Source organism: Nelumbo lutea, chromosome 7 (genome assembly GCF_056320005.1).
Source record: "Nelumbo lutea isolate HS-2025 chromosome 7, American lotus-T2T, whole genome shotgun sequence".
Taxonomy (NCBI): domain Eukaryota; kingdom Viridiplantae; phylum Streptophyta; class Magnoliopsida; order Proteales; family Nelumbonaceae; genus Nelumbo; species Nelumbo lutea.
This window is the reverse complement of record NC_142690.1, coordinates 1,074,621-1,096,049: the sequence shown is the minus strand read 5'-3', so window position 1 is coordinate 1,096,049 and position 21,429 is coordinate 1,074,621. Positions and strand designations below refer to the sequence as shown.

Sequence of the window (21,429 nt, the reverse complement as noted above, 5' to 3'; positions counted from 1 at the left end):
AGTGGGTAGGGAGACGAAGGCCAAGGCGGTGGTTGTTCTCCTGAAAGACGTAGACACAAAGTTTCTCATCTAAATGGAAAGGTGGCACGATAAAAGGGAGACTTTCCATATCCAAGTAAATTTGTTGGTAGGTTGGATATGAGAGGAGTGGTTTCATGAATAGAGTTTCGTTACGTGTCTTCACATGGTCCCGGGAGCTAGAGATTTACACCTACTTTCCTGAAGTCTACTCGTGAGCATGAGACTAGTTACAACTATGCTCCCAGGAACCCTTCTCTGCCTTAGCTGTAAATAGAGTGGGGTCATCTATGTTTACAATCGCATCCATTTCGAGTGTGGCAAACTACTACACTACACTTTGGGTGGTGTGACGTTTGCAGCAACTCACCTTGGAACATCGTATTGCTTGAAAAAAATGTTTGATGGCACGACATTGTAGCACAAGTGATTGTCTCCTTAAATTTAAGGGTACTAATTTCTACATTAATTAATGGAAATTTAGCAAAGTATCCAGTAAAAGTGATATCATAGTATCATAATTAACAATAGAGATGAAAATTTCACCTGTACCCGTGGGGGCTCACCATGCCTTGATAGGGGTGGGTTTTTTTAACCACTAATCGGGGTTTGAGATAGGTTAGGTATACTAGTACAGTTGATACATTTGAAAGTTCGGGTATTAATTTGACACTACCCCTAAAGTTCAGGATACTAAAGTGGAATTTTCCCTATATTATATTATTATATTTTATATTATACTATATTATATTATATCATATAAAATAGTTCTAAGTAGGTTTCAATAAATAAAAAAATAAATTAATATATACAAATAAGAATAATGGGGGCAGGGCAAAGTTGGGGATCCTTGTTCCCAGTGGGGATAGGGATGGGGTTAGGATTTTTAGTCCTATCAGGGTTTGGGACAAGAAATTTGAATTCAAGGTTGGGTATGGGTACGAGGCAGGCAAAACCTAGCCTTGCCCCACCTATTGCCATTCCTAATTAACCACTTACTCTTATTTATAAGAATCTAACCATAATCAAAGCTAATGAAATTTTGGTTCCCACTATACCTCGCAAAAAGTTGACCCAACTTGCGAACCCGACTCAACCTAACTCGAAAAAGTAGGGTTAGGGTCTCATATTTAGCTACCCAAACGTGAAAATGATCAGACCCACCCGACTCGACCCAACCCGAAAAAACTGGGTTGGATCATGGGTCAACCTGCTGATCCGATTGTCAAGTCTAATTGGGATTATTTATGCATTGTTAGAAGTTTCCACTCTTTAATTTTTTTCTATTTAGTCTTTACTTTTTATTGTTTACTCTTTAAATGGTTAAATGTTCAAGTTTTCTTATTTTATATTTGGAATTTAAGGTTAATTCTTTATTTTGACATTTTTTATGTAAATTTACCTTATTTTTTTAAATTTCAATTATTTTTTCAGATGACCCAAATTGACCCATGGGTCAACCCTAACCCGAACATTTAGGGTTAGGGTGTAGCATTTGGCAACCCAAAATCAACCCAAAGTACCTTGACCCAACCGAACCTGACCCACCCAACCCAATTGCCAGGTCTAGTTCCCACCGATCTAGACATTTATATTCTTTTTTCATATTTATGTGATGTCCATAAAAAAATCATTTTTCTTAGATATCACTTATCTAGGCAATTAATGCCCATTTCCCATATGGATATATAAATTTCTCACTAAAGAGAAAAATTACTAACGCTTGAATGGAATAAAACTACCCCTTATTTAATAATGTCTTTTTTATGACTAAAACAGTTATTATCTTATTTACCTGGGAAATAAAAAAACATGGATAAATAATTTCTCAAAAAAATGAACGATACCAAAACATTTTAAGTATAGGAGATGCACTGCTTATTATGGCTGTTTACCATTTCTCATGCCATGTTTTGTTCGACACCACCTGTTTCCAACCAAATGACCAACACGAATAACCAAACTAATTTACCCTATAAAATCCCAATTCCTCTCCTCTCCTTAATTTCTCCCCATTGCATTATAATTCAACGACCCTTACAGGTTACAAGCCTCTTTTAATAATAGGGAGAGAGAAAATAAAAGAGACAAAGAGAGAGAGAAAAAGAGGAAGATGGCCGGCGGCAAGAACGTGAACGCTGCTGCAGTACTACTCCTTGTCATGTCTAAAATGTTGGTGGGATTTGTAACTGTAAGGGCGGCAGCTAATAATATTAATGCAGACATGATAAAATACGACCAATGCCTAAGAAGTTTATGCGTACCAGCATGCATGGAGGCAGGGGGAGTGACGGATGTTTATTGTAGATTACAATGCGCAAATCCCTGCAGGGGCTATGCTGCCAGAAAAGGGGCGAATAGAATAATCTCATTAAATTCAGGAGGAAGAGTAGGAGTAGGAGTAGGAGGGAGAACTGAAGTCAGCAGTTACAGTAATTGCGTCAATGTGCAATGTATGCCTGAATGCATGAAGAATGCTGGCTCCACCGTTCCTTCCTGTAAACAGGAATGTACTGCTCTTTGCAATGACTCCCAAGACCCCTGATTAAGTGATTAGCCTCACTCTCAATCTCAACAACTTCACATTTCTTTACTCTTTGCTTCAGTGCTCATGTATTATTAAGTTTCTACACGCATTCTTCTTATTATTGCTAGTTATTAGTTTAGTAGTTCTTCCTTTTTTTTCTTCTTCTTCGTCTTCTTCTTCTTCTTCTTATTATTATTATTCTTTTATTGGGGGGTTGGCCTTTCTTTTCTCTGTTTATAACTTTATATCAAGGCCTTGTATCTGGTCCTTAAAATTAATCAATAATAATAAATTAGTTGGGACCTGTGCGACGCACATGCTTTATTAAAAGTAATTGTGACAAGTCCTGCAACACTCTCAATTGCTGTTAAAATTGTTTTTTTTTTGTTAATTTAAAACTAAAACTAAAAATGTTCTTACATTATTAGTTCTACTAATAAATTTTATAGTAGTATTTATTCATCTTTATTACTTTTTTACTGACTTTTTTATTTTATATTATAATTTTTAATGTTATTATTATAAATAAATTGTAAAGTCTATATTATTTTAAATATATTGTAATTTTTAATTTATTGTTATTAGATTTATTGATTTTTATCATTATTTTTAAATGTAATTTTTATGGATATTGATTTATAAAAATTAATTTCAGAACTAATAATTTCTTATTAATTTTTTTGTTTATTAATAAATATATATTAATTAGAATTAAAATGGATGGAAAACTAAGTAGCGGTGATCATAGGCCGATCTAGGTTGGCCCTAGGCTAGGCTTTACACATGTGACAAGGCTATAACACAAGCCCAGCCCTACACGGGCCTGGCCTAGGCTTAGCAATTGTAATAAGGGCTATAGCCTAGGCCTGAATAGGGTGGGGCCTAAATCTGAGCCTATGAATTTTATATATATAAAATATTTTACATATGCAGGGCTTGGGCCGGGCTTGAAGTGTTGGGCCCATGCCTTGCCTTGAAGCTTATTGTGCTAATACCGGGCCCGGACACGATCTAGCCTGAAAATGATCACCCCTAAAGAGAAACTAATAAATATTAATTTTAAAGGTAACCTATTAATAAATTATCTTTATTAACTTATATTTAGATTACAAAAAGTAATTATTAATACCCTCTAATACAACCTGTATAATAACACACCCGCCTATGAACCCAAAAAGACACACTGGCCTAACGTCTACAAAGTAATTATCCACTTAAAACAATCTTACATCAAAGAAATTCTAAAAGTTGGGTCATTTAATACCTTCATTAAATCACTGTAAGTCTCCATTACTCTCCCTTTTTAGAGACTGATTGGAAGTATTTCTTGCAAATCACAAAAATCTTCATCGGCTCCATGCAGTGGTGCTTTGGACCATATATTTAAAAAGCCCAAAATCAAAAATAAAAAGGAGAAAGAAAGAGAGACGCCCCCAACTCCCATGTATTTACCAAAATGCCCTTTTAGGGATATACCTACAGGCTACAGTTAGACATGTTCACAAGCAGGATAGGCTTTGGGCTCAGCTCATGAATATTTTACACTGTTTTGGTCCATTCAAATTGTAGTAAAAGCTAAGCCTAAACTCAACTTACTTACTGAACATTTGGTTGGTTTTGAAGAAAATCAGAGATTTGCCAAAATCAAAGAGCACATGCATGTAAGACATACACACAAGATATGGACAACACCTTTAACCCAAAAACTTAGGTCGATACTCCTCTTCAAATAGAAGCTAACATCACATCATCAAGTTTGACACACATCGCACCAAGAGCCCTTTGCTCACGATCAAGGTGGTCTCATTCAACCACCAACTACCAACGGTGAATCGTCACCATTCAACAATGGGTGGGTCAAGCCATGGGAATCACCTATCTAAGCACACTCGATCATGGGTGGAGTCATGGGAGTCGCCAATCACTCTTGCAAACCATTCACCAACTGCTCTTACCAACCATTCGATAACGGGAAACTAGCAAAGCCATTGGAATCACCACATGCATCCATCAAAACTTTCTCCCAACTAAATCATTAACTTTGATGCCACTTGTTGGGGGAATTAGGGAGAATTGTTGCCAAACAAAGAGGCACGATCATAGGACTTACACATAAGAATAAGAATTGGACCCACCTCTAGTCCACAATCTTAAACCATTGGGTTGTGAAAAAATCTTTATATACAAGTCATTTGTCTCTTTATCCCTTTTCCGATGTAAGACACATCCACACACACGTGCATCCCAATAGAAAGAAATTCCTTTCTAACAACTCAATATTGCCATGCTAAGTGGATGGATCTTGACCTCTCAAAATTGAAAGAAATTCCTTTCAGAGAATTAATTGTGATGAATTTTGTGACTCTAAGACTCATATATTGACCTCTCAAAATTGAAAGAAATTCCTTTCAGAGAATTAATTGTGATGAATTTTGTGACTCTAAGACTCATATAAGTTTAGATGTATTCGATTCCGATTCCAACTATAAACCAAACGGATCCTTAGTTTTTTTGGAGTTCAAAAAAATATAACAAATTTTTGCTCAGAACTCATTTTTCAAATAGCAATTAATTCTTTCGAATAGAACTTTTATCAAATATATAAGACACCCAAAATTATTAAAATTTATATTCTAACCCGCACACTAACTGCTGCCCTATATGCTCAGTTTGGAAGGAATACAAATACAAATATATAGTGTGTAAATTCTTATATTTTGTATGTATTTGTACTCTTTCCAAACTGAGCCATACAAAAAAAAAAAGGAAAAAAAATAAATGGCTTCTTCATGCCTGATTGTTGAGGCCATACTACCCGTAACTAAAATACATTGATGTAAGAGAATCAATCATAAAGCAATGGCCCAAGAGTAAATCATAGAACTCAGAACTGTCACCTTAATTAGGCAGAAAAGTTGTCAACAGGAGGAGAGGATTGAGATAGCAAACTTCCTTTCCATCACGGTTGAGGATTGCTGGGTGACAATAGCAGCAGTTCCAGAAGCCAAAGAGCTGGGCTTCAGAAGAGGTGGGATTGAAGTGGATTTGTTTTCAGCCACATCATGAGGGAAGGCCAAGTCAGCCCTTGCTTATGTATGATGCATGCTCATACCAGAAAAGGGAAAGAAGAAAAAGTCTCAACTTTGGATGTGAATAAACCGCTAAACAATTATACAAATCTTATTCGTGACCGAGTTGTGTTGCAGTTTCAAAGGTCATGTTCAGTACTTCAGTATTGGAGTTAGTAGTGAGCAAATCTCTAGCCTAAATGTACTTATGCCAACAGTATTGGAGTTAGTAGTTGGCGTGTATGATGCATGCCAACCGTAGATAGTGTTAAAATGTTCATTATTTGTTCTTGTCTTCCAATAAGATATGGGTAAAGAATAAAGATATCACTATTTCCCATTTTCTATCTTTTCTCTTTTATCCTTTTCCTTTCGTCTTCTTTTCCTTTTGCCCAAACTTTGTGTAAAGCTGCGATCTTATAAAAATTCTGCTACAATTCTATTTTTCTGATATTAACCAAGAGATTATAGAAATGGCAAATAGAACTCAAGGGAGATTTAGTATTTTCTTAAGTACTTAAAATCTAAGATACATCATCTATGCCCTACATACAAAAAGTAATTCTAACTTTCAGTGTGATAAAATTCGTTTCCACCAGTAGAGAAATTTTGCTCATCTTAGGAAGCTTTGGGTTGCATTTAGATTTTGGAATCCGCAACAGAATCAAATTCTACTTCTACATGCCCTTAAATCAGCTGATTCGAGATAGTTCCTTCCATGTAGATTTCGCAAGTTTCTGGATTTATTGGGTTTGCAATAATGCACCAACTTCTCCTTTAAAATTCATTTGATAAGGGAGCCCATAATCACCAACTACTACCATTTTTCACAGGTAGCACATGAAGGAAATAGAAATGGAGGTTGCTTGTAAACAAATAATACAATTGTATGGCACTCAAGGAGGCATATGAATTCAAGTTGAGTTAGGACTGAAGATAAAACAGCTGAAGAAGAAGAAAATTCCATGGTATTGGAATTCACTAAACCATCAAATAGCCCAGAAATAGCCAAAATCAGGTCCCTTAATAAATTAACTATACAAATGATGTAGCCAATTATAGCATCCAAGATATCATCTACAAGATAAAATTTGAAAGGAGATTGGAACTGTAGTAAGATTAACTATGGCTCTTGAAGAAACCCTTTCTCTTCCAAGTAAGACATAACCTGCCCTGCCATGGCCGATGGAGTGGGGCAAATTCCATCATTTTGCTGTATTTCTATCTGGGAAGAGAAACCATCAGATTGATCAGTTCAGAACATGGTAAGAACAGCGGAAACAGAAGGCCCAGCCAAGTCAAAACACACCTACCCCCAGCCCCACCAGAGAATAAAAAAAAGCACATACACAAAAACATGCATGCACACACATGGAATCAACTGACAAATAACAATAGCAACCTCATATGCATGAATGGGTTCAAACTTCAGGCCATCAAAACCATATATGATTTAAGATCTAAACCAATTCCATGTTGGTTTCACATGCATATTGAAGTGTTGCTTCAATAGGGGGGTAGCGTGATCCAGAAGGACAAAACACCAAACATTTTCATATTTCTAAAATATATGTGCTTTCAAACCCTTTACAAGCATGTGCCCGATTTTAGCTTACCTACATAATTTATTTATTATTATTATTGGTATCACCTGAGGAATTGTATGGTAGGTAAAACATAGACTTATTAATAGATTTATTAGATACAGTTTGAGACTTCATAAGGATGCAAATAACTGTGGACAAAGTGCTAGCAGATACCTCATAAGCTATATTAATCCTCTGCATTAAACATTCATCATAAAAGATTTATCCTATTTTTACTTTAGACACAAGTGTGAACTTTTAAGTTATAACTAATAAGAAAGACAGATGAAGTGTTTTTTCTCACTAAAATTCTTTCTTATTATGAGGAAATTTCAATCGTTGTGAATGTGATACAGGAAGGAGGCATGTGAAATTTCAATTATTGCAGCCATCTGTATGGCACTTATTTAACAAACTGCAGTATGGCCTCAAATGAAACTTGTCCAACAGGCAACCAAAAATATCAAATCACCTACTTGAGACCATAGCATCTGAATAAATGAACATTATCAATAAATGGGCGTGTCACAGTTCATACAATGGGATCTATTATAATGAAGTGATAAGATATTCCAGCAGGATTGCAGGTCAGGTCATATATTCTGACAAGACATGCATCTAGCATCTGCAGGTGGGAACATGCAGATACATATGACCAAAAGGCATGGGAATCCCATGTAGAATGCACAGTTTAACAAAGACATACCTCACAGTTCAATGGTGGTTCATATGGATCATCTATTCCAGTAAAACCTGCAAATTCAATGTGATAGTTAGCAGAGCTCCAAGTTTTAGTTTAACATATGATATAATAATATGCATTCTTAAGACATTCCAATCTACCACCTGACCAGCCATTAATAAGTGAAGCTTTACCACTCAACTCCCTCCACCCATTAAAAGTTTGAATTATTCATCCCTTTCATCTTATTTTAGAAGACATCTTAACTGGCGATTTCAAGATTTTCGGTATCATACTATCATTCAATGTGACAAATTGCATAGCATAAAATAATGAACTAGGTAATAGCACTATGCTCACAAGTTCTGGTTATAACTGGCAGCTTGCAGTCAGCAATATGCTACTATCATATGTTAAGAACTCTTGAAGGGCAAATTTGATTTTCAGAACCAAGGTATTCTTTAGGCTTGATTTGCAGAATCTAGAGCCCTGTTTGGCAACGTTCCATTCCGTGAGAACGTTTCTATCGTTCCCGGTGTTCTTCGGAGCAGGAACGTGTTTGGTACCAAAAAAAAAAAAAAATTGAAAGAAACAAGCTATTCTCACGTGAGAACATCACCCAAAGAACGCGTACTTTGGGAGTGATAAATCGACACTCTCAAAGAATGTGTTCCTAGGGAACACACAGTTCTCACAATGTTAATGCATATTAACGAACACATGCCATCGGTTCCCATGTGAGAGAAGGGGTATGTTTGGTATTCACACAAAATGATAGAAACAAGCCCTAAACAACCACCTTTCATTCATTTGACACTACCTCATTGCTGCTGCACATCTCAGAGGAGGGAACTCCCTTGGCTCCTGCTGCATCAACAACAGGACGGTGAGCGAACAGTACGAAGCTCCAGCAACATTTCCGGCCAGATTCACGTAAACAGGTAGGTGTATTCCTTCTCATTGTACCTGATTTACTCGTCATTGCTCTGTTTTACTCGTTGTTGCTCTGGCTAGATTCACCCAAACTAATTCTGACAACAATCATCTCTAAGTCTAACAGATGTTGAGTTTCCATCATCTGAATTCGTTTGTTCATATTATTTTTTTACTTTGTTGGATATCTTGAAATGTGGGGTTTCTATTATGTCGATTGAATGGGGTTTCTTTTCATCTGAATTCGTTATCCAAATGCCATTCTATTTCTGTAGAACAAAAATGTGTTCTCGAAAAACATTTTGCCAAACGCCTCTGTTACTCCCAAGGAGCAAGAAATAAAATTCTTGTTCTAGCACAGGAATTTCTAACAGAACAGGAACAGGTGGGAACATTGCCAAACAGGGTTTAGGAGTCCCACTGTTATTGCAGTAAGCCGGTTCCCCATAACACCACAAATTTTTAAATTGGAAAATGACATGCTTTGCTCTTATTTGGAGGGTAAAAATTAGTAAAACAGAAGAGAGGAAAGATAGCGAAGAAAGGAACAAAGGAAATGGAAAGTACTTCCTTTAGAAAAACTGATTTTGTATTCCTGTTGACTGGACCATCCTAGACTTGAGGCTCCCTCCAAGTCTGGCTTTAAGAATGATATGAAGGCCTTTTTCATCAGAGGTCTGCAAGCACTTGGCTAGAGTCTAACCTTGCTACAGCAGATATCTGATCAGAATCATGACTAACAACATGGTAACAAACATCCCAGAATTTCTGTTCTTATAATGCCTCCCACTGCATGTTTGCTAATGCATATGTACAAGCCCTAATTTTGGAAACAAAAACTTGTCCAAAACTAGATTAAGAAATTTTTCTAGGAGCTTGTGATTGAACCAGATTCTCTAGTTTACTGCATAGTTGGAGAATGTTCCATAGATTGAGATGATGATGCTGGTTTCTGGAGAGAATGTCTTATATGCTCACCAGTTGACGCTCACATCAAATTTTAGCATAGAAAAATCAGAACATATCAAAGTTCACATTCTACCATCTGATGAAGGCCATGTCAAATGTAGTTTGATGAGTTGATGAAGTCACTATTCAAAGTTACTCACTTCAAATGAGTTGTCTAAATTAGGAAGAACTATGTTGACATGGAAACAGGGAAAGAATACATGGAGAATAAACTAAATTTCTCCTGATTCTTTAACAAGTAACACTTTTGTAATTCTTAGTTGCTGCTATTTTTGGTCCATTTATGTTTTTGAAGTTGTTCTGTTTTTAGTTTTTGGAAGTTTAAAATTGTAGGTCTGTTACTTTTCCTGCAGCTGAGTTTCAGCAGCCAAAAATTGCCTGTTTGACTTGATTTGGGTGTCATTAGGTAGATTTTTCGATTACATATCCAACAAAACCAAGATCTTGTGAATCTGATATGAATCAAAAGTTAAGGTTATTTTATCAGTTGAGTATCAGCCTTTGAACTGTGATCAGAACTAAATACTTATATTCTGAAGTTGTTTTTGATTTATTTTAGTAGGATTATTAATGAGTATTTAGAGTTACTAGTGAGTATGCACGTGCTTTGCATGTGGCAAATTTAGATGATGATGATGATGATAGTTTTCCAAAATTTTCTACAATTTTTTTAATATTTTTTTCTATTAAAATAACTCTTATTTGTCACACTTATTTTTGTTTAATATGATGAATATACGATATTATAGATGTGCCTAAATGTTTTCCACAACTTTTTTTGTATTTTTTATACTTTTGTGTGTTTTCATCTTTTTAATTTTTATTATTATTTAATTACGACATCAAGGGTTGACACATTTGACCTAAGAAGGTTGAATTGTTGACTCGCCACCAAACAGGAAAGCAACTCTATTTTTTGGATCGATTTTAAATTTGTATTTTATTTCTATCATCAATAAAAATAATTATTCTTTATCACACTTATTTTCTTTAATATGATTAATTAATATAGGATTCAATGAAAGTTAATACCAAGACTTTATGAAAGGGAATTGAATGAGGAGAAACGTAGTAGTTCAAATTACATTTTGTGCCCTCACAATTAGAGAGGGACCAAATTCAGAAATAAGGGTATTCTAGTCAAAAATAGGATTCAATGAATGTTAATGGAAGTTAATACCTTAAAATAATACTTAATGAGAGGGATTTGAATGAGGAGAAAAGTGGTTCTTCAAATTACATTTTTGTCCTTACAATTAGAGAGGGATCAAATTCAAAAATTGGGGTGTCTTTGTCAAACAAAAGTTCCACACTCTCATTCAAACATTCACACTTTTAATAGTAGTATAGATTTTAAGAGTCAATATCCATGTTTTAGTGTTCCTATGGGGTTATTTATAGGTTTTTCCTAGTTCTAAAGAAATTAGAGGTTGTTTCTGGTCCACTTACTTGCTGAAATTGGAGTTTGTAAAGGGTTGCATTTTTATTATTAAGTTTGTAAAGGGTGATTCAGCTACCCTATACAAAACATGTCATTGTAATTGAATTTCTAGTAGAAATTTTTGAATAATGAATAAGAACTTCAGTTTGAATGTTATGAGGAGCATCCTCTCTTTTTTCTCTAAAGGCAGAAAGATGCTATTTTTCTTGTCTTCTCTTTCTCTCTTACATACTAGAGAACACCTGACCTGACCTGTATTTCCTCTAAAATCTACATCTAATTTGCATTCTTCTTGCAAAAATTCCTAAGCATTCTAACCCAAATCATGAGTTACCATGTCAGTAAACAAAACCTGCATCTAAAGATATAGAGAGTAAACCTTTAATCTTTCCTTCACGTGCAAGCTTGTAAAGGCCTTTTGCATCCCTTTGTTCACAAACTTCTAGAGGCATATTCAAGAAGACCTGTAAAATTGGTAAGCCCATTTAACAACATCAAACGCTGTTAGATAAGAATAAGTTTACAACAAGAATATCTCATAGGATCCTTGCCTCAATAAAACTTTCATCTGGCAATAGAGCACGGCAAGCATCTCGATCTCTTCTATATGGAGATATCAAACAAGCAATACAAATTAAACCAGCTTCTGCAAAAAGTTTTGCTACTTCCCCTGAAACCAAATGAGAAGTTAACATAGGAATAAAAGAAGAAATCAGATATGTTACAAGGATGCTACAAATTTATTGATTGGAGGAAGGATAGTAAAAATGGACAGTAGGGCACACCAATATTCTTACAATGACAAAAAAGAATAATCTTTTCTAAGTTCATGTACAAGGTGCATATGAAAGGGCTTTGCAACCACCATTTAATGGATCATATAGAGGTCGCTCAAGCAACAAAACTAACCTGATCCAAAAGTTTTAACCAATAGAAAATAAGGAAACATTATTAATAAGAAATGATATTAAAGTGGTGTTTTCACCAAAATAATGGTATATGAAGATTCTAAGTTTAGTGGGTGATTACAGTAACCACTAAGCTGGTCTTCAGACCATTTGGCTAGTGATTACGGTAACCACTATTGAGCAGAATTTTCAGTCAAGAAACAACAGGTCCAAAAATGAGTGTGATAGAAATGCATATGCTGAGATGGATTATTGGAAACCTAGAAATAGCTCCAATAGGTGATAAATTGAGAAAAAGTAGACTAAAATGGTTTGGTCACATGCATCGAAGGCCATCTACAGCACCCATAAGAGGAAGAAATCTGTTGCAAGTTGATAGGGCTAGAAGGCTAAGGGGCAAACTGAAAAGGACATGGGTTGAAGTGGTAAGAAATGATTTAAGCTAAGCACCCATAATTTAATGATGGATATGGCACTAATCAGAGTTTACAAGACAAACCACAGGCCTGAACCCTAACCCAAGCCCGATGTAACCGACACTCGAGCAACCTGACTTGCAGCCCTAGCTAGTTTCATATGTATTTTTTAATTTAATGTTCAAAAATCACTCTTTACAAAGGAAAACTTACCAACCCTACGTATATTTTCTGCACGATCTTCTGGTTTAAAACCAAGATCCTTGTTCAGACCATGCCTAAGATTATCTCCATCAAGGATGTAGGCGAGATTTCCTCTATTGTGCAATTCTCTTCCTACCGAGCATGCCAATGTGCTTTTCCCTGATCAGTTTGAACAAATATTTCAAGACATACGAATTAACAACATGAAATGTAGCATGATTAGTGATAGTGAAATATATATTACCATTTTACTACGAGTCTTAAATCACATATCTGAAGTTTGTTCATATTCTAATGTTACACATCATCCGGCAGTTTATACATACAGAAAATCAAAACTAAATGCATTAGGTCACAAGACCTTCTGTATCTTTTATGTTTTGATAGTCTCATTCAGTGGTCTTTCTTCTGTCCATCTTAATTTCATTTCTGCAATCTAAATTCCCATCTTGTTTTCTTCATTTTATTTTATTTTTTCAAATATCTAAATGATCTGTACATGAAAAACATATATTTCCAAGCCATGACCATACTGGATTAAGCTTTAAGGCGTCTAGATGAAACAGATCAAGTTACCATGAACATTTCAGATTCTTTGGCATTATGCATATGGACAGTTGGTAAGCATATATATGACAGTTTAGGTATCTGAGTACCCTAGGTATATCAGTAATATTGCCTTCCTATTTTGACATGTTCCTGGTGCAGATATAGAAAGGCCATGACCCCTATTGTGAAAAACTAATCGAACAGTACAGGACTTGAACATTGAGAAGCAAATACATCTTGCATCTTTTGTATGAATTCCAAGATCTGCCAAAACTCTTGCTGATTCCTTAACTCATGAAGTAGCTAATAGACAAGCAATGGCATGGGGAGAATATCCACTGTAGTGGGGGGAAATTTGTATATGGATTTCAGCTCCTTGTGGTGTTACAGGAACAGCAATGGACTGTTTTTATTGTAAATAATTTGAGACTCATCTGCTTGTATTGGGATCTGGGTTATAATGAAATACAAGAAAGGACAGAAAGTGAGTTTGGAGCCGATTAACTTCAAGTTCAAGGGAGGTTTTCATAGTGAAACTCTGGTGGCAAAAAGCAGCATAGAAATTACTTTTGAATAGTGGGAAAGGAATGTTTGAGTGAAGCTTCAAAGGAGAGTGTGCAACAGGAGTCAGACACAATTGTTTTGATTGAGAGTTCGAGGTCAGATATTGCTCCAGTTGGTTCTTTGAGCCATCACCAGAAGTCCAACACCTCGTCCTTTGGACATAGCTTGGTTCATTCCTAGTTGCAGTTAGCATGTGTCTGGAGCAATGTTGTTATAATCTTATGATTTACGATTTGAATCATGAATCCCAAGGGGTTCGATTTGAATCTTATGTCTAAATCCTTTTCTGCAAAAATCTGATAATTTTTGTTTGAATCTTATGATTCGATTAATAAATCTTACAATTTATATAATTTCTACAATTCATTGTGATTCAAATCAATTCAATTAAGAATTAGTTCTCTACATTGTCATTCTGTTTTGATTATATTTAGTTTTTCAAGGGTGACTTGTTTTAAAGACTTTACTAGGAATTGATTTAACTACATTATTCAAGTCCATATGTTGAGTTTATTTTCTATCATATGTTGAATAAAGAGCCATTTTATGTGGAATATTTGACTTTCAAGTTAAACTTGATTATACCATCTTAGAATTCTATTGTATGAGTGGTAAATTCTAGTGTTTTAGGTACATATATGGTACATATGACTTAAAAATAGGGTAGAATACTTTTCTATATATATTTAGCCTCTTAGCATATATATTTAATTTTTTTGACAAATTTGTAAAAAATAGAAATAATATTATGATTTACGATATGATTCAATTCAATTTTCACTACGATTTATGATCCAATTACGATTTTTAGAACATTGGTTTAGAGTGGAGGATCTCATCATAAGTCAAGAGATCAACTGTGATGGTGTGGAAGAAATTGAGAATTGCCAAAGGAGCTAAGAGGATAATTTAGTAGAAGAAGTAATTGTTGGCAAGATTGGAGTTGATTTGAGAGGAGTTTGAGGGTGTGGTATCTATTGAAGAGTTGGCAATGGATGGGAAGACGCCCAGAGCAGTGAACAAATCCCGTCTTGTGCATGTTGCCAAGGTCTTCTCATGTTTAAAAGAGGGGATTGTTGGGGATAGTCCATGCAATAAATATAAGAGGGTGTTTAAGAGGAAAGGGGTTAGTTTGCGAATCACGACCCATAATTTTTCTAAAGGAGTTTGGTTCAATGACCAAAATGGTTCTAAGGGTATTCCTACTAAAGGAGAGTTGATGAGAAGTGATGTGTTTGAGGAAAAGGAGGAGGGTGACTGTAAAGAATTGGGGAGAGACAATAAATTAATTACAGAGGCTAAGGAAAGTAAGGGTGAAAGCGGGGATCTAAGTAACCTAGTTGAGAGGGATGTGGAGGTTGGAAAGGCTTTGGGTCTTTTCTCTCTCGAGCAATGAGGCTTTCGCCAAAAGGGCGTTCGAAGAATTTGAGAAAAGGGAGAAGAAAAAGAGGAGAGGCTAAAGAATTCCACAAAAGGGGTAGGGGGGAGAGGCATGGGATGAGGGTGAAAGACAAGAAGGTGATTTAGTTGAGGAGGAATAACGTTGTTGCAGGGAGAAGTTTGTGGAGTATGTTTTTGTTGGGGATCAGTTGTTGTTCCTAGTTGAAGCGTAGAGGTGTTATTAGTCATTGACTCATGTTTTTTTTCATTTTAGTTTATGTTGTAACTTGTAAGATTGTGGTGAGTTGGTTGTTAGTTTAGGGGGCCTTTCTTCTCTTAGGTGATATCTTATCATATTTCTTTTGTTTTCTCTTTTCCATTTAATGAAATTTTTATTTTTACTTATCAAGAAAAAGACTATGTTGTTTGTATATTAGTACTGTATATTTCAATATTATTAAAACATAACAGTTAATGATCAAAGGAAAAAAACAAGCAAATACATCTTGCACCCAATTCCAGAAAACTGGAATTGAAGTGGGAAAAGCATATTGAACTTCTATATCAATCCTATGGTGCCAACTGGCTCGGCTGTTAAGGTCTCTGGCTGGTTGTAATAGAGACTTGGGATCAACTCCTGCTGTAACTAGGTTGGGGGACTAGCTACCGCCCTGTTGTGTAGCCACATAAATCAAAGACACTCATTGTGATTTATTGTCAGTGATATGCCCACTTCTATCTCAGAATTTCTGAAGAAAAAGTTAATTGCTCCATGTCATGTAGCATCTCATTTCACTACCAACTCCAATCCAATCACATCATCAACTGGCCCCAGTTATGCGCACCCAACAATAAAGCTGGCTTGGTATCAGCCATGCCCCAATTGCAAACTAAAATTACTTGGCATGTCTCAAGGACTCGTTCAACCTAAAAGCTTAAGTTGTCGAATGAGGTGCCTAAATAGGCTTTTATTCTCTAACATGCCTCCTCACATCAAAGCCCATTGGGCTTTAAGTGTGGACAAGCACAGTCCTACCCATACCTTGTGCTGAAATTTAATTAATTATAATGGGGTTCGCAAGGATCGAACACTAGACCACTTGGTCAAACAAGCACTGATACCATCTCAAGGAACCATTCAAACTAAAAGCTTAAGCTGTTAGGTGAGGTCCCCAAATGGGTTTTTATTCTCTAACAGCATGCTTGCATGGTGACCATGGACTCAACACTATGGGTCTCCATGCTTAAAGCTAAATAAATAACACCCATCTACCTCTTTTTAACCATGCTTCCATATGATTAACAAGCTCATGGATCAGGAAAGGAATATGGTATAGCATTTCAAAAATCAAACCCAACATAATTTGGCAGGTTAGCACTAGATCAGATATCCAGATCTAGTTGGATGCTTGGATACCCTTCCTCCTAGGAAGGGGCATTCCATGTCCCAGCTTTTTCATCCATCCGATGACAACAGTTGTCACTCTAATCACCTTGGATTGAATGTGAGATGTTTTGATGCCATCTCCAAAATATATATCCCTTCTCTTGGAGTGGACAAACTACATTGAAATTGAGCACTAAAGTTTTTGGAATGGCAAGGGAAATGAAACACAGTTAAATTGTCTTTTATGAATCAGATGCTTTTAAACTAGTTTTCAAAAAAAAGATGCTTTTAAGCTCATCAAAATGCTATGAACTGTAAACAATACTTTCCATAGGCCATCAACCCATCTGCAATTCTGCATGAGGCATACAGGGAATTTAACCTCTTCTCCACTTTATTACATTCACAATCACAAACTACACTAACAACAACTAATATCTCACTGTCCACCTAGCACACCGACTCCCACACCTTTATGTTGTCATAAAATCAACACTGATGCTTCTTCTTATAGCACACTTTCTACAGAAGTTATTGTTGTAAATCCCATGGATTTTGTGTTTTATCATCACAGCCACCTCAGCAGAAGAAGCAGAAGTAAAAGGACTCATCATTGGATCATCACAACTCACAAGGGAAATGAAATTCAGTTTGATTATATTTGGAAACAGATGCTTTTAAGCTCATCCAAATGCTAGGAACTGGAAAAAAGCCTTGGGATCAAAAGTCATCATCACTATTATTATACCGGTACCTTCTTGTTGTCATTAATAATTTAGTACTCCTCTTTTTCATGTAAATAAAATACTACCGTCCATAGGACTCCTACCTTGTATTTGCACACTCCAAGACAGAATAACAAGGTAGCCCACCTTCTGGCTCCATAGAGTAAAAACATTAAGGAGTTCTAACATGTTTGCTGGCTGAAGTCATAAATTCTATATACAAATTTCAGTTTCTGGTTAGTAAAAAGAATTATTAAAAAAGAACATATGTTCCTTCTGTTTTTTCCCTGGTAGAACTAATAATCACTCATCTTCTTAGCAATTACTGGTGTGGAACTATATTACATGTTATAGCTGTTTTTTCTTTGTAGTTTAACTACATCCTTTCTTTATTAAACAATCTATGACATGTATGAATCTTGTGTTGTCCTTGTGACCATCAACCATGTAATATCCATGTACTATTCTCAAGATCTTTCTAATGAGCAGTCTCAACATGTTATAGCTGTTTTTTCTTTGTAGTTTAACTACATCCTTTCTTTATTAAACAATCTATGACATGTATGAATCTTGTGTTGTCCTTGTGACCATCAACCATGTAATATCCATGTACTATTCTCAAGATCTTTCTAATGAGCAGTCTCAATCTGTCATGCAATTAAAAAAAAAAAATCCTTGCACAATTAAAAATGGGCTTCAGAATATTCATCCAACAAAGGATTAAAGTCTTAACTTTGTTACCAAGTTACTACAAGTAGATATCACTTCAAATGGTTGCATCCATGAAAACTAGAACGAATTTCTGTTTCACAAGTTTAGTCCAGGGAACGGGAGAACCAGAAAAAAATCTGAAGATGGGAAATAATTGAATAAATGATAAAGAACAACTAAATACAAAATAACACGCATAAGAGCTTATTCGTTGCTAACTTGTTGAATATCCAATTTCATTTATCCATCAGCACAAAAAATAACAAAAGCCAATAGCTTTTATCAGGTTCCTTTTACTTGAATACATCTGATGAGACAGTTTAGTCACCAAACCTGCTCCACTGAGACCTGTAATCCATACAACACATCCTTTTTGCTTCAGTAGTTTCTGCCTTTCTAGCTTTCCAACTGGACATTCATGCCAGAAAATATTTGCAGATTTGGCCAATGTAGACATCAGAAAGGTGATTCCCCTTTTTCCTATTCAAACACAGTTTGTTTAAAATTTGACAATAGCAAGTCCATAATATAAATGGATTAACTTTGGGAAACATGGCTTAAGCAACAATAGAAATGTGACAGTTGAAATCATCATCACTATCATATCAACCTAACAACCACATTGTGATAATGTTGCCAAAAAGACTCTAGAGGGAGTACCCTTCAGAATGCCCTCGAGATAATGGGTGTATCTGTTGATCTTGGGATTTGAGGGGCGGAGATGATCAGCAATTGAAAAAAAGAAAAAAAGCATGCAAATCGCATTCCCCATATAACCAATGACCCTCCATATCCGGATTGCGGAAAATCCGTGTTAGAATGTTGTTTTTACGGATGGGGGTTCTATTGCTTCCCCATGCTTCTGCCATGTAAAGTGGTAATGGATATTGAATTCATCTCAAAGGATAACATTGAAGCAACAGCAACCCGTTTGGAGAAACATGCCATTTTCTGATTTTTGTGTTATAAAGCAATTAACCAAAAGTATCCGATCATATTAAAAAAAAAAAAAAAATCTAGCATCTCTTGGGGTTAGAGAACAATATACAATTATCGTGATCCAAGGACCTATTGATTGAGTATAGGAATTTTGTAGGCGTGAATGATCAAGAATGCAATTGTTAACACAGAAATTACGGGATGTTTCTGTTGTGTTTTGGTTCTAAAGAACCAATGTTAACATCTCCACATTGGCGAATCACCAGACAAGCCAAAACTAATATGAAACTCGACTAACCAGATTTTAGAGTAGAACTAATCTGAACTCAAGAACCAGATTGTGAAGATTGTGAAGTGAAGAGTTAAAAAGAAAAAGAAAAACAGAAAAAATACCTGGAGTGAATGTATAATGTTTTCCTCCTAGTTCCAATCCAGGTGTTCTTCGTTAGACCAGAAAGAAGAAACCATTTAAAGGATTCAAGCCCGGAAAAGTTGAGCGGACCAGACCATATATTGTTCAGGCGTAAGGCGTCAGGAGGAGAAAGAATGCAACATAACTCTGGTTCGTTGTGGTTTTGAATGTGGACGCATTTTATTGGCTTTAAGGGGGGCACGCCACACGTACCATTCTTTCTTCACGTGCAGGCGCAGATTCAAGGTTGGGGTGAACGAATTCATTCATGTCTTCATGAATGATGGGTATTGGGTAGAAAGCATAATCACTTTCTCTACCGTTAAACACTTAAAATGGTATTTCTCTCCCGGAAAACGGGAAAAAGACAGAAAACCCCCTTGTATCTGCTGGGCTCATTGTATCAAGTTCTTAATAACGTTTTCAGAATAAAAAATGCTCGAATATAATATAAACTTTAAGATAGAAAAATAAGAGATAAACAGACGGTTAAGAGTTAAGTAATAAAAATTGGTTAAGAAGTTAGAGCTTTCCCTCAAATTTGTATTTTATTTTTTTGTATTTGTGATACTTTCAGTAGTTTGGTTTAATAATTCAAGGAAGAAATTGAGGAGAACAGGTTTGGCAAGGTATCATGGGACAAAATTACAAGGCTAAAAGAGAGTGAAGGCCTTGGGATCCGGAAATTAAAAGAGATGAACTTAGCCCTTTTTGCAAAGCAACTTTGGAGGCTTTAGGGAGGGATCCTCATTGTGGGCCTGGGTCATTCAAGCAAAATACTACAATCAAAAAAAGCATTTGGCAGGCTAAGACCCAAGAGTTAAAACATCTTTGAAAAATAGATGTGAGATATGCATTAAAATCGGACGTTTCGTCTTTTTTCATGCGTATTGGACCCATATTAGGGCGTATCGGTAGCATATCGATGAAAAAGATGCAGCCAAAAACTAAAAAAAAATAAAAAGAAAAATTGAACTTATTTTCCCCAAAATAAGCCTTCTTTCACCCCCAAATGACTCTAAAACTCCATGTTTCATTCATATAGTGCTAGATTTGCATAAGTTTGTAAGAAACAAGTGTAAATCGTTAATTTTTTAAAGATTTTTCAAATTTTGAAAAAAAAAATATGGCAAACTTAGGTAAAATGTTTCAATTTTTTATAATATCTTGTGATTTCCTTTTTTTTCTTAAATGTTTAAATTTGTGTTTATCTACATTTATTACATTCAAAATCACAATTTTTTTTTTTTGTTTTATCAGTAGATTTATGAAAATTTCATGAAGATATTTGGGAAAAATATAATTTAATAAAAATTTTGAAAATGTATTTTTTTCTCTGCCTATAAAGAATAAATATGTTTTAGATCTTTAGATTTATCTATCATATCCATAGAGCAATTGAAATTTCCTCTTTAATATTTTTTTTTGATTTTTTATATTTCTAGAATAAAAAATAAATAATAATTAATTATAATTTATCATTTGATCACAACAATTGAATATATTATAATACTATAGATGATCTATTATATCCACAGACCAATTGAAATTTCTTCTTTAATAATTATATTTTTTATTTTTATATTTTTAGAATTAAAAATTTTAATTAATTAATTATATTTTATTATTTTATCACAATGATTGAATATATTAAAATTCTATGGATGATCTATCATATCCACAAAGTAATTGAATTTATTCTTTAATAACTATTTTTTAATATATTATATATTGTTTATTTATTTTTTATAATTTTTTGAAATTAATAATAAATAATTATTATTTAAATAATAAATAATTATTAATTATATTTTCACATAGAAGTTGTGACACTGCATGCTTTATGGTTGGATAGGAGAGTTGGGTTTTTCCCATCCCATAAAACATTAAAACTTAAGAATTATAATTTATAAATTATAGTTGAGCATGGGATTTTTAATGAAATTATAATTAGCTACAATATACTTCTTCACAAAACCATTAAAATATATTAATTTAATGTATACTAAC

The 21,429-nt window shown here is 34.8% G+C and overlaps 1 protein-coding gene across 1 annotated transcript; it reads right to left on the bottom strand.

The window, feature by feature from the left end:
• Window positions 1-6,454: 6,454 nt before the first annotated feature.
• Window positions 6,455-19,724, bottom strand: LOC148844524 (adenylyl-sulfate kinase 3-like). Its single transcript, XM_088955637.1, has 7 exons — window positions 19,401-19,724; window positions 18,402-18,548; window positions 12,762-12,911; window positions 11,776-11,894; window positions 11,604-11,688; window positions 7,906-7,952; window positions 6,455-6,838 (listed from the first exon to the last, which is right to left on the bottom strand). Exons 2-7 carry the CDS (start codon window positions 18,523-18,525, stop codon window positions 6,737-6,739), a joined length of 627 nt encoding a protein of 208 aa, XP_088811763.1. The 5' UTR covers window positions 18,526-18,548; window positions 19,401-19,724; the 3' UTR covers window positions 6,455-6,736.
• Between the last annotated feature and the right edge of the window lie 1,705 nt (window positions 19,725-21,429).

Excerpts from the sequence above, each read along its gene's own strand:
- LOC148844524 (XM_088955637.1), bottom strand. The coding sequence starts at position 18,525 with ATGTCTACATTGGCCAAATCTGCAAATATTTTCTGGCATGAATGTCCA. Across the intron at positions 11,895-12,761 it reads AGAAAATATACGTAGGGTTG|GGGAAGTAGCAAAACTTTTT; the intron begins GTAAGTTTTCCT and ends ATTTGGTTTCAG. Across the intron at positions 11,689-11,775 it reads CAGATGAAAGTTTTATTGAG|GTCTTCTTGAATATGCCTCT; the intron begins GCAAGGATCCTA and ends CCAATTTTACAG.